The sequence below is a fragment of the Seriola aureovittata genome, chromosome 13 (assembly GCF_021018895.1).
Source record: "Seriola aureovittata isolate HTS-2021-v1 ecotype China chromosome 13, ASM2101889v1, whole genome shotgun sequence".
Taxonomy (NCBI): Eukaryota; Metazoa; Chordata; class Actinopteri; order Carangiformes; family Carangidae; genus Seriola; species Seriola aureovittata.
Window position 1 is genome coordinate 13,272,559 of NC_079376.1, and position 18,124 is coordinate 13,290,682.

At 39.3% G+C, this 18,124-nt stretch overlaps 2 protein-coding genes across 7 annotated transcripts in view; both read right to left on the minus strand.

Annotated features, from left to right (window-relative positions):
- Positions 1 to 3,764, minus strand: part of kidins220a (kinase D-interacting substrate 220a) — a 45,231-nt gene extending 41,467 nt beyond the window's left edge. For 4 of the 6 annotated variants that reach the window (XM_056393193.1, XM_056393192.1, XM_056393191.1 and 1 more), the window contains exon 1: positions 3,623 to 3,764. The gene's annotated coding sequence lies outside the window, so the exon portion shown is untranslated. Of the gene's footprint in view, positions 1 to 1,135; positions 1,276 to 1,591; positions 1,704 to 3,622 lie in introns of those variants that run through there. The other 2 variants (XM_056393188.1, XM_056393190.1) reach the window with 2 other exon arrangements.
- A 1,166-nt stretch (positions 3,765 to 4,930) lies between these two features.
- The window catches only part of mboat2a (membrane bound O-acyltransferase domain containing 2a), a 40,738-nt gene continuing 27,544 nt past the window's right edge, over positions 4,931 to 18,124 (minus strand). The window contains exons 4-13 of the mRNA XM_056393194.1: positions 16,650 to 16,745; positions 15,372 to 15,427; positions 13,658 to 13,712; positions 12,392 to 12,578; positions 11,510 to 11,702; positions 10,848 to 10,951; positions 10,686 to 10,750; positions 10,181 to 10,313; positions 8,835 to 8,986; positions 4,931 to 7,487 (exon numbers count right to left, since the gene is read on the minus strand). Coding sequence (XP_056249169.1) covers positions 7,307 to 7,487; positions 8,835 to 8,986; positions 10,181 to 10,313; positions 10,686 to 10,750; positions 10,848 to 10,951; positions 11,510 to 11,702; positions 12,392 to 12,578; positions 13,658 to 13,712; positions 15,372 to 15,427; positions 16,650 to 16,745 — 1,222 coding nt within the window. The 3' untranslated portion in view covers positions 4,931 to 7,306. The remainder of the gene's footprint in view (positions 7,488 to 8,834; positions 8,987 to 10,180; positions 10,314 to 10,685; positions 10,751 to 10,847; positions 10,952 to 11,509; positions 11,703 to 12,391; positions 12,579 to 13,657; positions 13,713 to 15,371; positions 15,428 to 16,649; positions 16,746 to 18,124) is intronic.

Below are 18,124 nucleotides of genomic sequence, written 5' to 3' on the forward strand. Positions count from 1 at the left end.
TGCTGTATACGTGTCTGGCTCAGTGGTAATTTAAAGACTTTTTCTGCCAGGATGTTAAATCAGGTTACGTTATGACAATGCACTGAACATGCGCTCATTAAAACAGGAGCTAACAGGGGCACTTCAGTTCAGTCCAGTTCAGTTCAGTTCAGTCTGCCTGCTCATGCTGAAAACATGAACTGAAATTTATCTGCTCAGTATAATGAAGGCGGTGCAATCACATCGCTCCGCTTAAGAAAGTGCACCAGGTCATCCAATACCACTGAAGACAAACAATAGCCTTTAAACTTTCTTCCTCTGAAGTATTTGAAGTAATAATGACTTGGACAATTGATGCACTCGACTGTGTGGTCCAATTATATCAAGACCAACTTCAGGTCTACCCTCCTCCACTGCCTGAACCTGGACTTTGTGAAACTTGTGTACACTAAACAAGAAAAGTGCCCGAAAGTAAAATAGGTGCGCAGTTGCACAGTATTTCACTGCAACTGCCTTGCACTGATGGAAAAATATCAGTAAGATGCAGTTGGGTAACTGTCTGCATCTGATAAATCAATGCAAATGGCCCACTTATTATCTATAATTAGGCTCCACCATTTTATAGAATTATTTTAAATCCAGACGTAGACGATCATGTTCCTCTATTTACTGAGTCATTTTAACCCCTTTTAAGCAGGCAACTGGGCCAGGTTTTTTTTTACTCACAGCAAAATACTGGCAATGTAGTTGGAATTCATCAGAAATATTTACAAATTACATTTTTGGAACAATTTTGCAGTGACCGCCTCCTCTATTCAGGCAAGATCTCCTGACAAAGAGTCCCAGACTTTTAATGTAATGTATGTACAAGCTAACAAAAGAAAACCCTTTCAAATGTGGTTGCTTTCGGTGTATTAGGGATTCAGTCGATCGATGAAAAACTCATTAATGATTCATCAAGTTGGGCTCTTCCATCATGGTCAGCCTTACTTCCTGCCACAATGACAAAAAATTCATCAGCTGCATTCATGGCTTGCAAGTTGTCTCAGCAATGGGTTTCACATTAAGACTACCAAATAAGCTGCTCAGTATTTCACCATAATCCCTGAGACAAGCAGCTCAGGCTCAAGTTAATAAATGCTCAAATGTCACATACCTGTTGGGCTGTCAGTACAAAGGCCCAAAACAGTCAGTTCAGTCAAATTCAATGCTGCCAATCAATGAATATCTCCATATTCTTTCTTTTTATTACTAAACTCTGACCCTGTTTCTTCAGTCAGGGACCACCTATAACTGTTCTCCCATATCACACAGTGTCATGCCTAAGTGAAAAAAAAATCCTTTGTTTACAGTGAAGCTTGTTGACACACCCTCCTCAGCTCCTCGTCTCTCAGCACAATGGGTGGACGATAACACCACCAAGAACCAATCAGTAAACATTTAGCTCTCTCTCTCTGCTGAGCAATGATCAGATGGGAGCACACACATCCTCTTAACACAACACATACCCAGTAAAAGCCAGCAGAGACAAAACAACAATAAAGTAAAAACATAATAATTAAAGCCGCTAAGAAAAAGCACATAAAAAATACAAAGATAAAAATAACCTTACCTTGGTGTAGGGTGAAACTTATATTTGGCTATTCAACACCAATCTTTTCTTCTCTCCCTTGCTCACTCAAACACTGTATCAACAAGCACTGCCAGGCTCACGCTCAGCATCCCCCCTTCACTCCAGGCGGAATATTAGATGAGGGGGTTGGCCTACGCCCATCTCTTCCCAGCACAATAGACACATGCGACCAGATTTCCATTCAATACATGCACTGGCTCGGCACCAATTTATACAGATAAAAGGGGAGAGACGATTAAGATGTTGGCCTAATTTGGGTGATTTCACTTTATGAGTGATGCAATAAAGTAACATTTGGCGTATATATTAATGGCAAGCTATCTCTGGCAGATTATCACTGTATTCACTTGAGTGTGTTTTAATGATTTAATAGCTCATCAGTTAAAGCCAAAATATTAAACTGATCCTGGTGCACTCCAGCTTTTTTGGTTTAAATATCCACTACTGTTTTCCATCTTAACCTTCCAGATGGGCAGGAAAATAATGATAAATTCAAATAAATATCACAATATTTTTGATTAAAGCCCTGACATTTATGAATAAGTTGAATGCTTTAGAGTAAGGCTCCAACTAAGAAAATAGTTTTCATAATAAATTATTTGGACTATTACTTTCTTGATAAATTCTTTGTAAAATAAAGTGTCAGAAAATAGTTACAGGCATATATCATAACTATCCTGAAGCCAAGCTGATATCTTCAAAAAAACAAAAAATATATTCTGTTAATTATATGCAAACGAACAAATGTTCACAGTTGAAAAGTTGCAAATGGTGAATTTTCAGCATGTTTGATTTCAAAATGATTTTCTCCTTGAGAAAATTACACATCAGTTATCAAAAATGTTGCAGATCAATTTTAAAGAAGGCTGTGCTTTTAGAATACATTTACACACAAGAATAAGAAGGTACACAGGAAGAAATTTTGAAAAAGGAAATTAGTAGTAAAGTGATATGATAAGCAAACAGGTTGAGGCATTTGCTGCTTTTTGCTAAAACACTAAAATAAACATTGAAATATTTGTCACATAACCGTAAAGAAGGAAAGCAAAAATACATTTAGGGCAACTGAAACCCCAGGCAACCTCTTGTCTGGTTTCACTGCGTATTAGTATTATTTACATCAACATGCAGAATTGTCCAGATCTACTTTTGGGTCAGATGTAGTCCAGTATTTATGTAAAAACACAGACCACTAGATATCATCATAATAAATAGCAGTAGTCAGCTAGGTCATTATCTGAATACACACAAATGTAGGTAGTATGAACTTAGGAGGCAACACTGGATAGGATCTCTAAATTTAACCAGTCAGCTCTTTGAGGCCTGTCATGTGGGTATGAAACATCTGAGGATTGACTTCCCTGACACGTACCAGGGTCTGCTCCAAAAAAACAGGTTCACAGGGTTGTTGGAAAACGTTAAAAAGAAAAACTTTGAGGGGGCTCTGGGTTTTACTGAGTAAACCTACTACTTGGAACAAGTCCCTGGTCACAGGGGCTGCTGGAGAGAAAGAAAAAGGTCTAGACAAACAGCCAGCCAAGACACAGTGTCAACAAATAGGTGATAAACATGGTGCGGGTCTATACAGCATGTTTGCTTACTGTATCTGCAACTTTCTTTAAAATTTGTAACAAAAACCCCTAACGTTATCGCAAATCAGCCGCCCCTCCTCTAGACTGCGTGTCTTCGAGTTGTCAAAAAAAAGTAAACATCTGGATGACACACACATATCACATGGCTTCAAACGTGAACAGACAAAGGAAAGGAAAGAAATAATATATTTTGGGTTTTTTTTCTGGTTTACGATAGACAGGTTTTGACGGGCATGTTACAAGCAGTTTGACTTCCTGTGTTTAGTACTGTCACTAGGAAGCAACAGCAAAACACAAGCTAGCTTAACTCCCAACGGCTAACAGGCTAACGTTAGCTCAGAAAGGCTAGTTCTCCAACAGGTCTTTTATTTTTTTCACCTCTAAAAGTAAAAAAGCGTACAAACTTAAGTAATCTTACCTAGGACGGGCTGTTCTGTAGACGTATGTATTTTTCCCAGTCCGGAGGATAACGTCAAAAGTACTTTTTCATGTCATACTGTGGCTTCTTGGCTTGTATGTTGAACAGAGCAGTGTTTAGCAGCTACTCCCTGGCTGCTACAGTAATGCTCCACCTCCTACTACCCCTGGTTACAGTGGCGTAGTATGTGCCCCCCCAACTTTTATAGTAAAGACCCCACCTGACAGGGTTACTGTGGATGATACTTAAGTGCCCATTCTCAAATCTTGTTCAATCCTGATGCACTATAGTTAATAGTTACTTTTCTGATTCAGATTTTAAATACCTTTAATTATAATAAAAAATATAATATAATAAATATAATAATATAATTATTTTTCAGTACATGAAACTACCCAAGAGCATATAAAGTAGATAAAATGAGTTCCAGCTACAGCAGTAAAATGCTGCTTATACATAACGCAATCTGATAAATCTAAACCTATCATGTAAAATAATACAACATTCACATTTAATTAATGTGATTTTAAAAAAAAATGCAATTTTTCTGCATAATCAGTGGCTTTTTTTATTATTTCAAGTACATTTTGCCAATGATACTTCTGTGTTTTTACTCAATCAAAACTTCAAATTTTGATCATTATGGAGTATTTGTATCACAGTATTGTGGTCTTATTAAACCTTTTATTTCTATGCCTATATTGAACAATGACTGATTAACCTAAAAGTAAATGCCAGTTTATTACAATACGGTGCTAACCAAGGACATATTCTGAAAAAGGTGCTCCCACTTTCTTCGGCATCTTTGGGTGTACCACAAACACACATGAAAGGTACTTATACCCTGTTATGTCTTTGAGGCCACAACTCTATATTGGATCTAATGATTTGAATTATGATCATTTAAAGTCAATTTTAAATGTGTTTGACACTAAATCAGCTTAGCTTTACAGATGTTTCTTTTGTCATAAACATGTGTAAATGTGATTGCCAATGATAATTTTCCATACTGTTTGCAGTATTTGGGAAAGTATTGTTAAGAACACCATTATGGCACAATTTGAAATATTGTTAAATAACCTAAAGTTTACAAAATGAAATACCTGTTTTACCATAAAATTAAGTATCATAAGCTTTTTTCACAGGATACATTCTGACGGATCATAACAGGATAAGCACAAGCTAAGTTTTTGCATTTGGTGTTAATGCCAAAGTTAATTTTCACCAGTGACACATAAAAAACACATCTAGTCACTTCAAGTCATTATACTTGAAATATTAATTTCTATTATTGGACATAAATAAGACATAATTTCAAATGTCATTTTAGTGTTTAAAAATAATTTCTCTTTATTTTGCCACATAAATCAGAATTTTAATGTACTGTTATACAAATCTTTCAATAAATTTCCCTCTGACACAAAAATAACCATTATGTTACACAGGCGCACACACACACATACTACCTCACACACTCACACACTCTCACACACACACACACGCACGCACACACGCACACACACGCACACACACGCACACACACAAAAAACAAAATGCGCCATTCATGATTTGGCACTTTGGACGTATGGAGCAGTTTGCATTGATCTGCTGGTTTGGGTGGCCATGCAGTGCAATAATCGCTATGTTTGTAGTATGACATCCCTTTCCCTTAGGTGGGCCACACACTCCTTCACAGGGCCCAGGCTACAAATATAGTTTACTTGAGACCACATCGACATGTACGGATCACATGAATACTGGTACACACACACACAGTTATGGCAGGAATATGCAATGTTAGAAAGTCTTAAAAAGAAATGAAAGAGGTCCATACTTCAAAGCTCACCTCTGCTGCTTTGTTATTATTTTATATAACACAAATGCACCAAACCAACTTAATTTATTGACTTTTTTTTTTTTAGAAAACAATAATAAGCACAACTTCAAAGTGTTTATGATATTGTGGGCTTGAAATTCCCAGACTATTTCCTGCTCTAACAGATACATAAAAATGTGTCATTTGACTGTTTAAACAACAGTTAGGTGCTTTTTAGGTTGCCTTCGCTGCACCACACTTTCTTCACTAAACCCCTAAAGGTGTCTTATGATACAGTAAAGTATCACAGGAGCGGCCGTTTGAACTGCTGCATGTTGGAAAGAGTAACCTGGATGATTTGAAAGGCTTAAGGTGAGCCATGGACCGAAAGAACATGAGGAACCAGTGTCTCTAAACCATACAGTAAATGCACCCTGAAACATCCCCTAAACTAACATAAGAGCACACAATATGAAATAAGACAATTTACCACAACAGCTGGTCTATGTCTTTGAATTTTGTACAATATTATTATGTCACATACATAAATAACCCTATCAGATTTCCTCACAGACAAATGCAAATTGCACAAGATTTATAGCCTGAATACAATATGTGCTATCATGAACTGTGCATGAATTTGGAAACTTTTCTTTTACATTCACTTGGTTTGTGATAATTATGGCTACAAAACCTTATGACAATTAAATAAGTCCCCAGTGAATGTGGTGATCTGATTAGATTTCTGTTGCCTCCTCAGACAATTAATTAAACTGTACAAGTGTTCAGCAGTGATGTTAACCCACTGTGTTTCACCAATCATACAGTGTAATTCTTTAGGACTTGCATTGATGAAATAGATTTGGAGACTTACAGTATTACAGAGGCAAGACATTTGAACCCAGAGGAAACCTGTTGTGTGAAACATATGAACACATTTAAAAAAAAAAAAAAAAGATCACACCACTGAACCCCAAGTCCGAAATCCTTAAAAACAAACCAAAAAAAATTCGAAACCATGACAGGGTAAATAAACTCCCTTTGAAACGCACATTTATCTGATGAGTCATGTTTGTCAAAAGAGCAGCAGATATGAAAAATATAAAAAGAAATAGAAATCCATTTAGCGACTGGAGTGCCTTTTTTTCGTCCACTGCTGGAGATGGACGAAATCTGAATTCTTCACTCAATTCATTCCAAAAGAAAAAAAAAAAAATCATTAAGAATGACTTTCAAATAGTGTTGTCACAAACATCTAAATACAAAACGCGTACAATGAGAATTCTTAGAATAAAGATTTTAAAAAAGACATAGAAATCAAACAATGTTTTGAGGATCCTAAGGCCTGTTTGAAATTGGCAGCTGATGATAAAGGTTATGTTTCTTTTACATGAACACATTTTTCGTTTCCACCTAACAGAGGCTTGTATCCAGACAATGACAAAAACCCTCCACATACTGCACTTCTATTCTCTTTGTACAACCCGACACCACAATGGTGTAACTGCATTTAGGTTCTTGTAGCGTGCCATCATATCTGAGTACATAGAGGGTTTAAGGCAGCTTGGAAGTCTTCATTTCCACTCATGTAATGTAAAGTAACCACTATCACTCATTAGTTTACACCGTGGCCATTGTTACATCCTGGTCTCTTTTCCATGTCAGAAGTGTGATTGCTGTCATCCTTGCTACTGGAAGTTTTGACAGGACATTGACGTTGTGTTTTCTGTCTGTTAGGATTCTCAGAGCGTCCGATATTTGGTTCTTTTGTCAAGTAAACAGACTCGCCACACTCTAGCTCTCAGTGGTTTTGTAGTTCGTCTCAGTGTTTCTGCTGCTGAAGGGACTGCGCGTCACCGCCCCGAGCCTCATGTGGCTTTATCTTTCTGGTTGCAGTTGTTGTCTGTGCTGTTGTGCTCTGTCTGGTTGTCCTGTAGGCTGTCCTTCTGTAGGCCGTCCTGCTGCTCTTTAACCTGCCCGCGTCTCGATTTGACAGGGAGGGCCACTACCACCAGCAGACACAGTAGGTGTAAGCAGAAGCACCAAGACCTGCACAGACATCCCAAAGTGAGAATTAGCTCAACACAGTTCATTATAGGTATTGGTAGCAGAATGAAACAAGAGTATGAGTGCAGAATAAAGAATTGTATGTCAGTTTTTTAGTGGGGCTAGCAAAGTGGATCTAGGGATGGCAATGTCAGTCTGAAGGGCTGGTCAGTCCACCACTTTGATCCAAACTGAAATGTCCCAACAGCTGCCTGATGTCATTGTTTCAGTGTCTGTTAGCTATGGTTGCCACTCGTCCCGTATAATACAGAATCGTCCCGTATTTGAAAATAAAATGCTGCGTCTGTATTGAATCAATACGGGACGCAATTTGTCCCATATTTTCATTCATGTTATGTCCTCAAAGTGCTGTGAATAATGTAATGTCAAGTAAAACCAAATCCCTGTCCCTTATTTTTTCACATAAAAGGTGGCAACCCTACTATTAGCATGCTGGTAGTAGCATTAGCAGTGTTCTTAATGCTGCCACCTCACAAAGCCGCTAGCATGGCGGTGGTTTTGTTACTCATTGGACAGAAATGAATAAAATATACACATTGTAATAGCTTTGAGAAAGGTGGGGGGATGGACAAACCCATACTATGCATCATAATTAGCCATAGGAAAAGAGCAGTGGCTAAAAAGCTACTTTTTGCTGACACAGGAACGAGACAAGACCGCTCTCTATCAGACTAACCTACATATGGACAGACATTTACCATTACCACACTATACAGATATGCTTATTATGCTTATTATGTTACTGACCTAAACAATACCCACAGATAGCATTGCATACACACATATACAGTATATATATATATATATATATATATATATATATATATATATACATACGGTATATATACTGTATCTCACAGTTCCACCTCCCTGCTCCTTTAATGAGTCTGTTTTATACCGCCTGTCAGTCTGCCACGTGCCAGTTTAACAGCAGTCCTCCACTGAATGACACTGGCCATTGTTGTCGCTTTATTTCATGGCAGCAGCCGAGCACCGTTAATGCCGCTCATTTTATTTCCTCAATCAATCTTCCACATCCTTCGCTCATTAAGCTGTCTCGTTAACTGTTACAGCCTGTTACAGCCAACAAGAGGGAACCAGGTTAATGAAAAAGTATTCATTTCTACACTGTAGGCAGTGACTTCATTTACAAGCCAGATTTCATGATTATTTTACACAACAAGGGTGCGAACAACTTCCTATACAAGTCCGTAGTTTTCTTGTCTCGTATTCTGATACTAAGTTTAATGGACTCCACAGTGTCAGCAATACAGCTCAAATCAACAAACAGCATCAATATCAACACACAGCTCAATCAAACACACATACCTGTAGAATTTGAGCGAGGGTCCCACAGCAAGTAGGACAAATGGCACCACTGTGTAGCTAATGGCAACCTGAGTACACGCCCACGTGATGACATCATAGATGCACTTGTACGAGTCAGAGACCAGGAAGTACGGTCTGATGTTGTGCCTTACCTGGAAGAGAAGAAAGAAAAAAAAACATCCTGTAAGTTAAACATAATCTATAGATAGATACTTTATTCATCTCCTAGGGGAAATTCATGTGTTCATTAGCTCATTGTATATAATAATAATAATAATAACAACAACAACAACAACAACAACAACAACAACAACAATAATAATAATAATAATAATAATAAAAGCAGTTAATAATAAATAAACAATAATAATTAGATTAGTCCACTTTTTTTGGCTGAGGTGTTGTATAGCCTGTTGGCAGTGGGAACAAAGGATCTCCTGAACCTCTCTGTTCTGCAGCGTAGTGAGATGAAACGTTTGCTCAGCTGTAGCTGCTTCTCTCTCCTGCCAGAATGTTGTGGAGAGGATGGTTGGTATATTCCAAGATGGCCTCCATCTTACATTGTTTTTTAACATAGCATTCCACTCACTCCACTGTACAGTTAACTAAACTTGAATTGAGCTAACTGACCTAATTACTGTAAGCTATCATGACAGCAGGCATTACTGCCTAGTTCTGCTTATTATCCGTCTCTTTCTGTAATTTTCCATCTTGTAACTCTTGAGAGAAATTTATCTCTGAACATGTCAGCGTCGATGGGGCCAGTAGTTTAATGGAGTAATTGGGTCAGGGGTCTCTGTGTTGTTCTCTTGATATAGAAGAAGAATGTCCCTGCAACAACTCACCTGCACAACAAAATGTTACTGCGCTGGAGTTCCAGTTAATCAAACCTTCCCAAGTAGATTATCCAGAATAAAAGTGTGTTTCCTCTGACACTCCACTGCCTCTACATAAATATCCTCTTGGCTCCTTCTTTCACAAGACCAGAGTGAAGAGGTCTGGCTTAGCAAAGATTAGTGGTAATGGCCTCATACTTAAAATGAGGTATAAGCGGTATCCTACTTTATCATTATCCCCTTACTTTCCATAGAGGGATTTTGTAGCATGTTTGTTGGTCTGCGTAAGTAGCTGTGGTGACTCTAAAGAGCTCTTACACTCTGGCAGGGCAGAGGAAAAACAAATAAATCAATTTTCATGGCAAAATTTCTCCAACAAATGTGGGATTCCTAAACCGCAAGAGCACAAGATACCGCTCTAGAGTTTAGATTTTTATCAATTTCGTTAAATCTGGCAGGAAAAGCTCCAACAATAGGTACTGTATAGACAGACACGGTGTGTGTACTCACTGCACGTGCAGCCATGGTCATGACAATGCCAGTGAGGAAGGTCAGGTAGTAGCCGGGGTACACCCCATGCCACATGGCTGACAGCAGGAATGTGGCAGCAGTGGGGTTGATGTGACAGCGCTCATAGCACACCCTGGGGATAGGACAGACATAGCACACATCATCAATTCAAGAAAAATAAATAAATACATAAAAATGAAAAGTTTCACTGCAGATTTCTAGCCACTGTTCATAAAAAATATACAAAAGCTGTCATCAAAGTTAATCACATTATGGATTGTAATATAAGTCAGAAATGTTTGTTTTTTGTAATGGGAATTTGCGATTTCTGTGTATTTAATAATGAAGATAAATATTTGTAAAATAATCATTTGACATTTTTGAAATCAAAACATTCAAGCCTTAACCTGAGATTATACACAAATCCGTTATACATTTATGATGATAAGTGAACAACCCACAACAGCAAGAGCTTCCTTGTACAAATACTGAGAAAGGCTATTACCTTTTAAGCCAAAGAGCTGTCTGGATATTCCAGTTGTCTAGGAACATCTTGAAACTGGTGGCAAACTGAAATTGGATGGTAAACAATATACTTTAAGTTAAAGGGCTTTAGTTGAAAGGGGCTTTTATCAATATATAATAGATCTCATGAAAAGAGCCTAACCTCAATGTCCAGAATTCTGAGATTTGATATCAGGTCCCACCGTGGGGAGCCATCTTTGTTATATCCATTGAAGCCAAATCCGGCGGCATTGTTGATAGCATCAGCTGCAGGAGAGAGCGACAAATGTTTCTGAGTGCTATAACAGCGACAGTGAAGGATGACAACAGCTATGCATCCTTAGAATACATCAGTTTTTGAAGTAATGACAGAAACAGATGGAGACGCAGCATCACATGGATTTGTCATGGGAAAGAATAAAGAGCTGTAGTTTTCCGTTAAGCACTAGATGGCACTGTTACTTCAAGAAATGTTGTTAAATAAGAGTTTGGACTTCTTTTTTAGGCAACTCACGGGCTACTTTAAAAATAACCAAACTCTCTGAACCTAGAACAGCTCAGTGAGTTCATACCACTCAAAGAAGCAGAGGCATTAAACAACAACCAAAAGCGGGAACACCTCCATATAAATTTCACATAAGCTTTAGTTCTGCTTCATCCCTAAATTCACTGAATTTGAACTGTGCTGCCAATGTCTACTGATACCCAATACCTGTACATTTTTATTTGCAAAAAAACAAAAAACAAAAAATATCTTCATATCAATAAGTGGAGGTGGGTGGGGTGGGGTGGTGCACTCTGCTAATAAAGTCACACCAAACTCACCAAGTGTCCAAACAAAGTAGTACTTTGGCCTCAGCGCCAGCATGGCCAGGTACAGGTAGATAATCTGAAGATGGAACGGTGTGGAGCTGACGAAGTCGTCGTCTATGGAGTGCTCCACCGGGAGCAGCTTGCACAGAGACAGATAGATGGCCAGCGAGATGGCACAGGTGCACAGCTTAGAGATGACGTCATTCTGAGTAGAGAGGAGAGGACAGAGATACAAATACAAATAAATCAGTCCAGTTAAAACTCGTTACACTGCAATGTTTTCAAAAAAAGAACAATAACCACATTATGAGACATGACACTTGTGCTTTAAAAACTCTGTTAAGTCGAGGTTAACTCAAGACCTTGAGCATCCTGTCATGTTTTATATTTAGCAGCATCTGTGTTTGACTCTGGTTCCTTTCTCTTATGAGACAAACACACTCAAATTTTGGAGTGTAATTAAATTATTAATGTGTTGTGCAGTAAGAATACAGAAATAACCTTGAGGTTTAGACATTTGGGTCATTAAATTCTGAATAAAGTCTTAGTTTCCGTTTCTCTAAAAGAAACCAAATGCATTATAATTAGCCTGGGCTTCTTTAAAACTACTCTGGGCCTTCCCAAATATGCACTTAAAAGAGAATTACATAGTTTAAAGTCCCATTTTGCAATATCAAAACAACGCATGATGATTTCAAGTACTCTCGTTGAGGGTTTAAAGCATTTTGGAGTATTATTTTGCATACCATAACACAAAATGTGGGTCTATTTCACCACAGTGTTTGCAGACTTCACCTGAGGCATGCACCTCTATTCATGTCGAAAAAAAAAAAAAAAAAAAAAAACGTGATTGTTTCTACTGTGTGTATTTATTGTAAATCCTGTCTGCTGTACCTTGGGTGAGGGTTCACTTTGCTTGTATTTCCCATTCTCCTTGCCGTTGGCATTCTCTTGGTGGCGTGGCTGGTAGCACGTGCCTTCAATGAAGGCCATGTAGTCGTTGTAGGAGCAGGTGGGCCCTGCCAGGATGCCCATGAAGTTACAGTTGTAGCTCAGGTACTCCAGCAAGCTGGGCATCCGACTTGAGGGCCACAGGGAGAAACAGGAGCAATATATAATAAGACATTTTTTTTTTCATAGCTTTAATATTACATAGTTTCACATAAACAGTCCAGTCCAACAATCTAAGACTGACAGGGATTCAAGCCTTAGAGTATCACTCCCAAATCCTTTCTTTCTGAGACATCAATTAAAATACAGTGTAATAGTATACCAGACGAAATACCACATGTATGGATGACTACCAGCCCCCAGAGAAACCAGGAGGGAGGTCTCTGAGTGCTTTTATTGACTCTGGAGATTTTGTGGTCTGTTACCCTTCCCTGGCGAACATTAATCTGCTGGGTGAGGCAGCGACCTAACTGGCTGAACAGGAGCTCTTCTTTCGACTGCTAATTCCCCACCTTCCCCTTTAGTTCTTCCCAGCAGATCTCTGAGTTTGCAGCTGACTGACAGCAGCCCAGCAAAGGGTTTAGTGCCTCATATTTGGGGCCTTATAGATACACTGCATCTACTGTGTTATTTCCAAGATTAGAATGTTTTTTGTGACTGAAAATTATTCTGTGGCTATAAGAGAATTATGTCAGACCTGTTCTACGCCCTGTCTCTTATCTCTGTTGTGTTCAGCTATGTTGTCTCAGCTCTGTTGTCACATATTAAGTCCCTGTTGACTTACAGCAGCAACTCATCTCCTTATTCAAATCCTACAATTTTTTTTTTTTTGCATTCTCTCCACAAATCAGCTGAACTACCGTCTCCAATCCTAACAATTAGGGGGGGAAAAAATCTGCGGTTATAATGCAGGATTGATGGAGGGAACGGGCATTCCTACAATAGAGATCACACAAGAATAGTAAATGCATTGTTTCCTAGATACCGGGTGCCTAACAACCGCTTGACAGCACCAGAGAGAATCTGAAAAAGGAGCAGTGCAGTGATGTTCTACGCATGAAAGCGATGGAGCATTTATTAAAATAAAGAGCATGATTTCTTTCAGACTGAGCTCATTAATGCTAATTTAAAACCATGTCAACTCTTTAATTCACCCTGATTGAATTAACACGTCATCTGAAGCAGTAAAAACATACCTGAGTCACATACCTGATAGCTAGGTATTTCTGACCGGGAGTCAGCTGCCCCTCCCGCTTTGTCAAACCTACAGGCAGGCAGGCAGGCAGGCAGGCAGACACACACACACACACACACACACACACACACACACACACACACACACACACACACACACACACACACACACACACACACACACACACACACACACACACACACACACACACACACACACACACACACACACACACACACACACACACCTATTTTAATTCATATACAAAACACTGAATTTAAGTGCATAGTAATGACAAGTGATGACATTCAAGCATTGTGGGTATTGCGTGCAAAGCTACCTTGCAACACACAGGCTCAGGGGCCAGCAAGGATATGTGTGAATAGCCCTAATAATGTAAATAATACCAGCTGAGTTAGGAGAGAGCAGTAAGCGAGAGGAGAGAGAGGGGGAGAGCAAACAGTGGAAAGTAAGAGATGATGCAACAGGAAGAGGAGGCTGTTGTGTGCATAACCTCATAAGGACTCATCATCTAACACCGGCCGTTCCATTGTTCTTTCTGTGTGTTTGTGTTGGCCTCATAAATGATAAATATTCTAAGAGGACAATCTTGGCCCAAGGTAGCGGTTACCTTTATTAGCGACAAGGTTTGTAAATGTCGGCTCTATTCTCTGGGCTAAATTCATCTGAGTAAATTTGTTTTAATCAGTCTGCTCTTTGTTTATGAGGACCTGCGGTTATGGAGCTCATTAGACTGAACACTCATGGCCAGCTCTGGCAACATGGGGTGCATCTTCAAGTGTTTCACTGTATGAAAACACAATGCAGTGTGTGTCAGTATAAAAAGCAGAGTGGTGTGAGGCTGTGATGAGGACTACATTCTTAGTTTTTCATTAGAGTCACAGTTGCAAGGACAATCAGTGATTTGAACAGAATTTAAAAGACTACACTACTCCGCAGTGCATGCACATGCATGCACCCACCAACACACACCAATATAGGAATTGTTATTAAGCTGCTGACAGTGTTCAGTCTAGAATATCCTGAGGGGACTTAAGACTCCAAGTGGAGCTAAAAAGCTGTGAGTGACTCTCATCATCCTCTCCATCTCCAAGCCTCTCCTTGCCTCTGATACTTGATCACACTTGCTTATTTTAACCCCGGTGTCAAGTCTCCATCTTTATTTATTGCTCATTAGCGCATGTGGTGCTTCAGTTATAACTCTCTATTAACTTCAAAAAGCCGAGACCGTGTGAAATACAGGTCAGCCAGTGGAAGATAAACTGGACCCTGTGCACGTCAACTAAAGCCGCTCTGAATTAAAAGTCAGAGGGGCTACAGTATTTCCACGGCACGTGATTGGCCTACTACACATACCTTGGTTTGGTTTGTGCATTTTGTAATAAATGGTTGAAAGACTGCCATCAAGTTTTAACACTCAGCTTGTGTTCAAAGTCAGCCATTAAACATTATGCGAGGGAAGGAGGGAGGGAGTGCATACTTGGTCATTGCTCCATTACATAACTGTGTTTATGCTCTTTCTGGTTCAGAGAAGTCAGAAGTGACTACTGGTTCGGAAATGTGGCCATGTGATCTGCTTTTAAACTCCGAAGAGAATTGAACCGACATTTTCACTTCTGTTGTGTATGTCACTTCTTTTCCTTTTTATTTTTTGCACACAGAACACACACACTAAAAACGCACACACTTTAGAGACACTTGTCTTACCATCATGTATTTCAAATGCCAAACTGGTAATCTTCTGTGTTATAACCATCATTGGCCTAAACAAGAAGAATTAAAACAGAAATGGGTCAGTTAACAATTTGAACTTCAAACCCATTCCACTCTTTACAACAAATATTCATACTCAACACATACAAACAACATCGCTCTATTCACGTTTTTTCTAAACTAGCTGACATTTTCTCATAAATATTGTTATTACATACTTGACCTTCATTGTCTGTTGTTTTTGGTTTAGTCAAAACATTTTCCTGTTAATCTGCTACTCCACACATATTCAGTCAGTATCACTGCGTCTTGTATGGCAGGGACTGGAAATATTTTGTGGCTTATAACTAATGGCTTTAGATGAAAATGTATCCAGTAACAGTGGTAATGGTATCAGCTGGAGTAGCATCTTCATAATGGGAAGTTTCCTCCAGGATAATTGAAGGCCCTTTTTAACTTCCTGTAGCTATTTTCTTTTTTTCTCTTGTCTTTAGGCCCCACTCCGGTCCTGTGCTACTCAGCTCTCTTCCTCCCGACTAAATAAAGCCATTCTCTATCAAAGCAGGATATGTATGATGTTGCTCTGTTTGAACTTATGTGTTTTAGCCCGCATTTAGATATATAAAACCTTTCTGTTGATACTTGCATCAGCAAGTCCAAGGTCGTGACTATTTTTATGCATGAAAACTGCTGGTGGCAGCATTAAGTTAACCAAGCAATAGGCCACAGATTTTCTGGTCTTTTAATAACATTTTTTCACAATTTTAAGAAAAATTATAGACCACCTGGTCCTGTAGAATAAAGCACATCTGACTGTGAGGGTGACACTGACATTTTGAAAAACACGTGAATTTGACATTTTCGAGAAAAACAGAGGGACAGCAGATGCAGTGGTTGAAAGAGTGAAATCTCTGCCCTCGCAGAGCCAGTATGGGTTTGCACAAGGTTGCTTAGCAACTAGCCACCCCCACCCTGCTGGGAGTGCAGGCTGTCTGCTTGAATTGTCAGACAGTCTGGAGGAGTGGGAACCAACCACAAGGAACTATAGTCCCTATCGACGTCCTCCTGTGGACACAGCTGAGCAGTGTGACAAGCTCTTGTTACTGTTACTGGCTGAGTCATATGCAAGACTCCCCCGACTCTTACTGGTGGTTTCTCTTTATAGCATCTTTTGTGCTCCATTTGGGTTAAAAATTCACATCGGGGAGGCCTTCAGTTTTTAATTAAGAACCAATTGATTATAAAGAGCTATGTGTTGTGAGTGTAGCTTACCCTGTAAAGTCTGCAGAGTACATGCCATAGTCAAACACGTAGACTCGTGTGATCTGACACAAGATCAGATAGCCAAGCGTCACGATGAAGCAGTACCTGTACAGAGAAAAAGAAGAAAGGGAGAAATAATATCAAAAATAAATACCAGAGGTGACACTTCAATAACTATGACATTTTGATGCATTTATTGTCAGAAATTTAACCTCCACAGTGGTATGGAGCTTTTCATCTTGATACACACAATGTAGACCTTTAATTTTGCAGTTCTGAGGAGAGAAAGCAAATCTTTTGTACTTCCAATACAGTACAAAAGACAGAGGCCACGGAAACGGCACAGAGCTATGGAAAGGGGAGGGGGTCAAAGATTGGACAAAAGGGAAGAGGAGGCTCCAATAATGTGTCTCTGTCAGTGGCTGAAGACAGAGGACAACACAACCTTTCAACAGAACACCAAAGACAGAGCGGCCCTGAAGCCTGCGGTACAAAGCTGTTGCAGAGTCAGCCCAAGTCAAAGCTAGCTAGGAAGCATTCCTCTGCTGCCAACAATAAGAGGATTGTGCTTCTCTGAGACGGAATACAGCACCCCAGCTAGAGCGAGGCTGCATTGGAGATATAACGGCACCTCCTGATTCTGAGAGCCCACTGTAACTGCAGTCCAAGATACAGCGAAGAAATCATATGATCTTTAATTCCAAGAATAAAACACACACACACACACACACACACACACACACACACACACACACACACACACACACACACACACACACACACACACACACACACACACACACACACACACACACACACACAATAAAAAAAGCCACTCACACTGCTGGAAATTTGAAATATTTTCAGACCTTTCAAGAGCTTTCTTGGTCTCTAAAAACTCACTACTAGTGTTACACTTGACTATTAATCACAAACCCCTCCGAGAAGGCTCTGTGAGGAGGAGATAATCATTATACAGTCTTTTTATGTGCTCTGAGATTCCTGTGTTTGTATCCAACCCACACTTGGTGTCTTTTTATGGGCATAACAGTGTACACAACATTCTTCAGCATCCTACACATATGGGAACCATATTGCATTTTACAATAGGAACCCTATTCCCATATCAGCCCTGCAGCAACAGGACTCATTCAAAGGTGCTGCATGGATACATTCAGTCATACTAGTTTAAATGTGTGTGTTCATTTTTCGGGACCGTGCTGTTTTTTTCTATAGTGGGCATCCTAAGTGTTATCTTTCTAACACTGTCCACTATAGCCTAGTGGTGAAATTACATCAGCTTCCAGAAGACAAAGAGGACAGAATAGTTTGATCTGCCCTTTAAATTTAGTCTCAATGCTCATTAATGGATTGGCTATGGATGTTTTTTTTTTTTTTTTTTTTTAAGTCCAGATTTGTAGCCAACCAAATTGGGAAACAAAACCCAAAAGTTTATTATATCAGTAACATCAGTAGCAAGTAGC